Source organism: Canis lupus, chromosome 1 (genome assembly GCF_011100685.1).
Source record: "Canis lupus familiaris isolate Mischka breed German Shepherd chromosome 1, alternate assembly UU_Cfam_GSD_1.0, whole genome shotgun sequence".
NCBI classification, from domain to species: Eukaryota; Metazoa; Chordata; class Mammalia; order Carnivora; family Canidae; genus Canis; species Canis lupus.
Window position 1 is genome coordinate 77,047,844 of NC_049222.1, and position 6,596 is coordinate 77,054,439.

General features: G+C 41.1%; 1 protein-coding gene across 8 annotated transcripts in view; it reads left to right on the plus strand.

The window, feature by feature from the left end:
* Nucleotides 1-5,565, plus strand: part of RASEF (RAS and EF-hand domain containing) — a 212,606-nt gene extending 207,041 nt beyond the window's left edge. For all 8 annotated transcript variants that reach the window (XM_038526997.1, XM_038526996.1, XM_038526993.1 and 5 more), the window contains one exon: nucleotides 2,358-5,565. In XM_038526997.1, the coding sequence (XP_038382925.1) occupies nucleotides 2,358-2,463 (106 nt within the window). In that variant the 3' untranslated portion in view covers nucleotides 2,464-5,565. The remainder of the gene's footprint in view (nucleotides 1-2,357) is intronic.
* The last annotated feature ends 1,031 nt before the right edge of the window (nucleotides 5,566-6,596 follow it).

The following is a 6,596-nucleotide window of genomic DNA, read 5'->3' on the forward strand; positions in this document are numbered from 1 at the left end:
TCTGCTTGTGGCCAAGCTCTTTTGCGTCTCCTTGCCTTTATGCATGCTGTTCCCTACACCTGGAATTTCCTTTCCTCATTAAATGGAGATCAATTTGTGTTCTTTTAAGAGGTCCCTCTTCTGGCAAAGTGTCCATGCAGCTCCATCTCTTCCTTCACTCCAGCACAACTGTGGTGTACCCTCTGTATTCCTACATCGTACCATACATGTGTTAGTAGTGTTTTGGCAACCTTGTAATGATTTGTTTAGATTTCTGTCTCTCCTTCAAAGCTCACTAATCGAGGGTCCCAGAATTTGGCATGAATTGGACATTTGTTGAGTGACCAAATGTCTGAGATGATGCAAGTGGAAGTTGTATTAGTTTTCTGTTGTTGCTGAACAAATTCCCACAAACATCGCTTAAGCAATGCCAGTGTATCACGTTCCAGTTCTGGAGGTCAGGAATCTGAAATGAGTCTTACAGGATGCTTGAGGTTGGATCGTATATCTTTTTTCTTTTCCTGAATCTTTGTTTCCTCATCTGTAAAGTGAGTATAATAATGCTCACCTGTCACCTGTCAGGTTGTGTGTATGTGTTTATGTCGTGTGATTGTATATGTGTATTAAGAGAAATATGAAAATGTATAGTATAGCATTTATTAGCTGGCATTCAAGAATTAATTTCTCCATCTTTTTTTTCTTCTGCTAAGACATATTCTTTCTAACTCACAGCATAGTGGTTTCGAGAACATGTCAGGACTTTCTGGAGTGGTGCTGACTAATTTGGTAGCCACTAGCCACCTCAAGTGTGGCTAACCCAAATTGGAGTGTGCTATAGGTTTTGAGTGTATACTGGATTTTGAAGACAGTATGAAAACCGTAAAACACTTCATTACTATTTTTATTGATAACATGCAGAAATGATATGATTGCTATAGTGAGCTAAATAAAATATATTCATAAAATTAAATTTACCTGTTTTCTTTTTACATTTTTTTAAATGTGCCTCCTAAAACATTGAAGATTACCTATGTGGATTACATTACATTCCTATTGAACAACGTCACTCTACTAGGAATATGCCAGTTCTAAGTAGTTTCAGGTATCTGCTGCTTTGTAATAAACCAAGACATAGTTGCCTAAAACAACTATCACTTTTTAATTTCCTGAAATTACCAGAATTGGCTGGCTCTCAGCTGGAAGGTTCCTCAACTGCTCTTGCTTTGTGTGTCTATGCATTTGCAGTCAGACGGTGGCTGATAGGCTACGGCTCAGGCTGGATGGCTGACACCAGGGTGCCTGTCCTTGTGGCTGCTCAGCCTCAGAACCACTCTGCTGGCCCTCTCCACTGAGGAACTCTAGCAGCTGAGAGCAACCAAGCCTTACTAACACCTGGCTTGGAGTCCCTGCCCACCATCCTCTGCATTCTGTTGATCTAAGCAGTCAAAGAGCCAGTCCTACAGAGGAAGAGCCCACAGTGGGGGTTCTCTAGTCTTGATGGGGAGCCCCAGGCACTGATGGGGAAGGTAGAATTGTTTGCGGGCCTCTTGGGGACGAGCTGTCCCAGTCAAGATTGCCATCCAGGGTCCTGTCTGAGATGGGACTTCAGGGTCTGCATGTTTCCCAAGCATCCCTGGGAATACACTTAGAAGGATCCTTCCCTAGGAGGTTTTCACAAGGTCTTAGAGATCTTTTGTCGTTGTAGCCTCTAGTGTTAATTCTAAAAGAAATTTAGGAAGAGGCAAAAGGAAGATTATTTTTCTGGATTTTAACCATTCATCATTGTCTCCACAATCGTGTATAATTAAAGAGTGGTTATAAAGTCATCATTGCTTTTGTTAAGGTCAGCAAGTATTAGAGATGGAAGCCAGGTTCCAGAGTGCTAAGGAGTGAGCTGTGCATGTGTTAGGCTGTAAAGCATGTGAAACCACAGCAGAGAGCAGGAGTAGGCCGTCGTGTGTGCAGGTGTGGCTGTGTGCGTACCTGTGCACGTGTGTCCGTGTGTGCCTGCCTTGTGCATGCGTGTGGCCTGGTGCTCAGAGCGCAGGTGCAGAAGCCAGCCTGCCTGGTTCCCACTCCAGCTCTGAGGCTTCTCCAGCCATGTAACTGGAGGGAAATTTCTTAACCCTTTTTTTTTTGTCTTGCTTCCTCACACATAAAATGGGACACAGCAAAATCTCATGGTCCTTGTGAGGCTTTAAGACTGTCAATACCTATAAAGCATTTAGAACAATGGATGGATGGCACACAGCAAGTGCTCAGCAGTACTGTTTTTATTTCTACAGAATCATTTGTGGTTTAGTTTCATGCCTCATTCATTCATTCATTCATTCTCTCTCTCTCTCTCTCTGTCTCTCTCCTCCCCCCACATCCCCCAGGGAAGTGAAGAAAAGAACCGATGAAGATGACAGCAAATCCATTACCAATCTGACTGGGACCAGTTCCAGAAAGTCAACCCAGATGAAGAACTGTTGCAGTAGTTAAATCCCAAACATCCTTGGCCTGTCAAGTCTTCAGTCACAGAGTACTGGGTGTCTGGTGACTCGTGTGCTTCTTGCAGAGTGGCAAGTCCTCCAGACTCTGCCATGTGGAAAGTTACAGTGTGAGAATCTGAACTGTGCTTTTAGATCCTTCTGGAGCCCTGGCTCTTTGCTATGTCTCCACAAGTGATTGGGGTCCCCGGTTAAATGTACTTGTCTTGTCCTTGCAGTGTTTCAAAAGATAATATGTAAAAAGGACTAAAAAAATCACATGCTCAGATCAAAGCTGTAGAAGAAACTTCCTGACCTAGATTCACGTGGTAGCTGACTTTGTAGATAATCTACAACATTTTTTTTTCAAGTATTTGATACTAGAATACTAGTAAAAGGGGATTATTATCCTAGCTTTGCTGTTAACTAGCCTGTAGTCTCAGACCTGTCAGCAGCCACAATAGATCTGTCTCCTTATCTGCAAAACAGGCAGGTTGGCTCTGCAGGCCTTGGCCTCTCAGACTCTGTGCACTGTGAGGAGTGGGAAGGACTCCATGATGGCCCACAGTTAATGAGGACTCTGACTAGTTGTACTTTTTAAATATTGGGGTATTGAGTTTTCTCATTTCTGAAACAGAATTTCATTGAGGGAAAAAATGGTAATGTTTTAGGCTCCAGTGTAGACAGCAAAATCTTTTTTTTATATACAAAGGAAAAAAACATTTATGTGACAAAGAGTTGGAAAAAAACAGTGAAGTCCATGGTTTAAATTCCATGTTAAAAATTCTAATGAAAACATTGGAGTCAACACCACATACTAGTCAAAGTATAATGCCCAGGAAAGTTGTCACTCTTAACTTAAAAATATGTAACAGCAAGTCATGGCCATGGGCTGGGGAAAGACAGGAGCTGGGAGTGATTGCTAATGGGGATGTGGTTTCTTTGGGAGATGAGAATGTTCTGGAGTTATACTGTGGCAATGGTTGTATGACTTTGTAAATATATGAAATAACATTAAACTGTTAAAAGGGTGAAGTTATGGGTATGTGAATTAAATCTCATTTAAAAACAACCACTTGGAATGATTTAACATTTTGCCAAATGAAAATATGCGTACTTGTTTCAGATCTTCCCATCACTTACAAGCATAATCTCCAATGCAATGCAAATCTCTGAACAACCTAGTTGTCGGCATTCACTTCCTAAAATAACAAACAATAAAAGAAATGATGTATGTTTTTGGAAACTCATCTCTTCAAAAGAGGAATTGTCCTTAGGAGTGGGAAGTCACAGTCCTTTGTTTAATGTGACTAGTGACTCCTCCTCACCAACAGTGTGAGGTCCTTCTAGAACTCCTAGATTTCCCCACTAAAATGTCTCTGACAGCAGAAATGTCTCAACACCTGACCCGAGAGAAGCCTGGTTTCTAGTTTTTGGTTCTCAGTGGCCTTGAAAGCAATTAAGTTATCCCCAACCAGAGATGTGTACTTAACTTTGGTTCATATAGGCCCAGGTTCCAAGTAGTCTGCTGAAAAAAACTTAAATAATAACTGTTATTTATTGTGTTATATAAGCTAATAATATTCTTTTGTGTTGAATTAAAACAATTCCGATGCTCAGTTTTCCTCCTGTTTATGATTTTTATGATCAAATCTTAAATTCCCTAGCTTTATTTTTTTTTTAAATGAAAACTGACCAGATACGTTACACATACAGATTATAAATAGTCACAACATCCTTGAGTCTGTAAAAGCATGCCCTCTCTTCATTGACATCTAGTTTTTTTACTGGGAAGTTTGATCTATCCCTAGCAACTCTACCATGCATTTCCGTCTGCTGGCTTTGGTCACAGAAAAAGAATTTTACATTTTTGATGGGAAATAATGCCTCTTGTCAAACTGAACAGGGAAGGAGGTGGTTACTTTGGTGCCATGGTGAGATACACATTTTGCCACTACTGGTTGCCTCCGGGGCACCTTTGGAACCCAGGTTACAAAGCATCTATGGGTTGGCATATGGGACACATGTTCCGGTATTTGGTGTAGTTGCAAACAACTGTGTTAGTATACATGTTACTGTGTTGCCTTTATTTATTTTCCCCCAAAGTGCCTCTCTGTATTTGTCTGACAGTTTGTACATAGAACATATCTTTGATACAGAAGTATTATCTTGGCTTTTGCCTCTGGCTTGTATGGCTAGTACCCCCAAATTGATTCTGAGATTGCACAGGCACCTTTGGTAGACAATGCAGTCATCTTTGTTTGAACCTGAATAAATATTTTGGCAACAGAATCCAAATCAGAGACTTACAGCTCTGGTAAGCAATCTTATTTGAAGAAAAGCTACTTTAAAAGCTCTTTCAGCTGCATTGGTGGGAAATCATAATTATCAGCAACATTTAATTTCAGGAAGGTGTTCTCAAGGTATATTTTTTATGAGAAGAAAATATTTAATGTTTTTAACCTAGACTTAATGTGACACATTCGCATAGTCCTATGCAACTAACTCATCTTGACTCAATTTTTCCTTCGAGAGCTTTTACGATCACGATTATACAATGCTCCTTTTTTATGCATCCTGATACATTGGATAATATTTTAATTTCATCATGGAAAAGAATGTTGGATAAGGAGACATTTTTCTCTGTTAACTTTTAGCCTCATTCATTTTAATAATTTATTTTTTCCACTTGCTGCTTTATATGACATATGTGACATTTGATTATTTAATACCAAATGTGATTTGCATAAACCCAAGTCACACAACTCTCTTGCTGAAGATAAAATTGAGGTTAAAAGATAAAGATTTATTTTCATATTTGTACAGTGATCAGCTTCAGAGTGAAGGCTTTTGTGGGCTTTTATTGTATATGTGTATAAGAAATTTCATATGTATATATTAAGTAGGCCTCTGAGTATTGAATAATTGTTTCATGATTTTGATTTATTTGGTTTACATTTTCATTGTATCGGCCATATTTCGTTTATACTGTTTATTTCTCTTCAAACCATTAATAATTATACCATAAAGTGTAATTTTTATAGCAATGCAAATGTCTAAGGAACTACAAATATTTCCTGCATTGTAAATTTAATAAAGCATGCTTCTTTTGGCCTTTCGGGTGTTTCATTCGGCTTTACTGGAGGCATCCCTGAAGCAGCTTAAATTTTAGGATGTGCCTGCATGAAACCATACCTCTAAAACAATCGTCTTTTCTGGCCTAGGCAGCTGGCTGGTTGGAGAAAAGAACGAACACAGGGTGTTCAGTGCTGTGGCACAACCATGTCATCTTGGCCCGTGGGGCAGCAGGTCACATCGGGGTGTGACAACCACAAATAGGGAAGCTTTTGTAGAAAAATTTCAGTACGGGTTCTGGCCATCCTCATGCCCTCAGGTTAGTCCCTTTCTCTGACACCCATCCTGCTCCTTCCATCCCCCCACACTGCCTAGCCAGCTCTGCTCATCCTCTGTTTTAGCTGAAACCTTGCTTCCCTCAGGAAGTCTTCCCTCTCAGCCCCTAAACTAGGTGGAGGCTGACAGCTCTCCCTCAGGCAGCACCCTTTCTAACTGGTCAGTGGTTTAACTAGACACACAGGCCTGAGCCCTGGGCCCTTTGCTGCTGCCTCCCTTCTGCTGTATATATGCTAAAATGGGTAAGCAGATAATTAATTTTAAATAGGCTTTGGAAAGAGTTTCCGCAGGCACGCACACACCTGCTCATCTGCAGTAGCTCTGGACGGTGGAAGGAGAGGCAGCATATGCTAATGGCCGTGGGCCTGAGCTCTGCAGCCAGCCCCATATTCCTCCCCATAGGGTTACTATGAACAAGGAGCTTACCCTCTGTGTACCCCAGCTGCTGCCTTGATAAAACAGGAGTAGGGATACCATTCTTCTGGGATGCTTATGAGGACAACATGAGTTAATATATATAAATTATTTGGAATAGTATCTGGCACTTTGATCACCCTCAATTAAAAAAAGACATTTGTGGGGTACTTAGGTGGCTCAGAGGGTTGAGCACCTGCCTTCAGCTCAGGTCATGATCCCAGGGTTCTAGAACAAGCTCCATGTGTCAGGCTCCCTGCTCAAGGTGGGGGAAGGGGGTCTGCTTCTCCCTCTCCCTCTGCCCTTCCTCCCACTCATGTT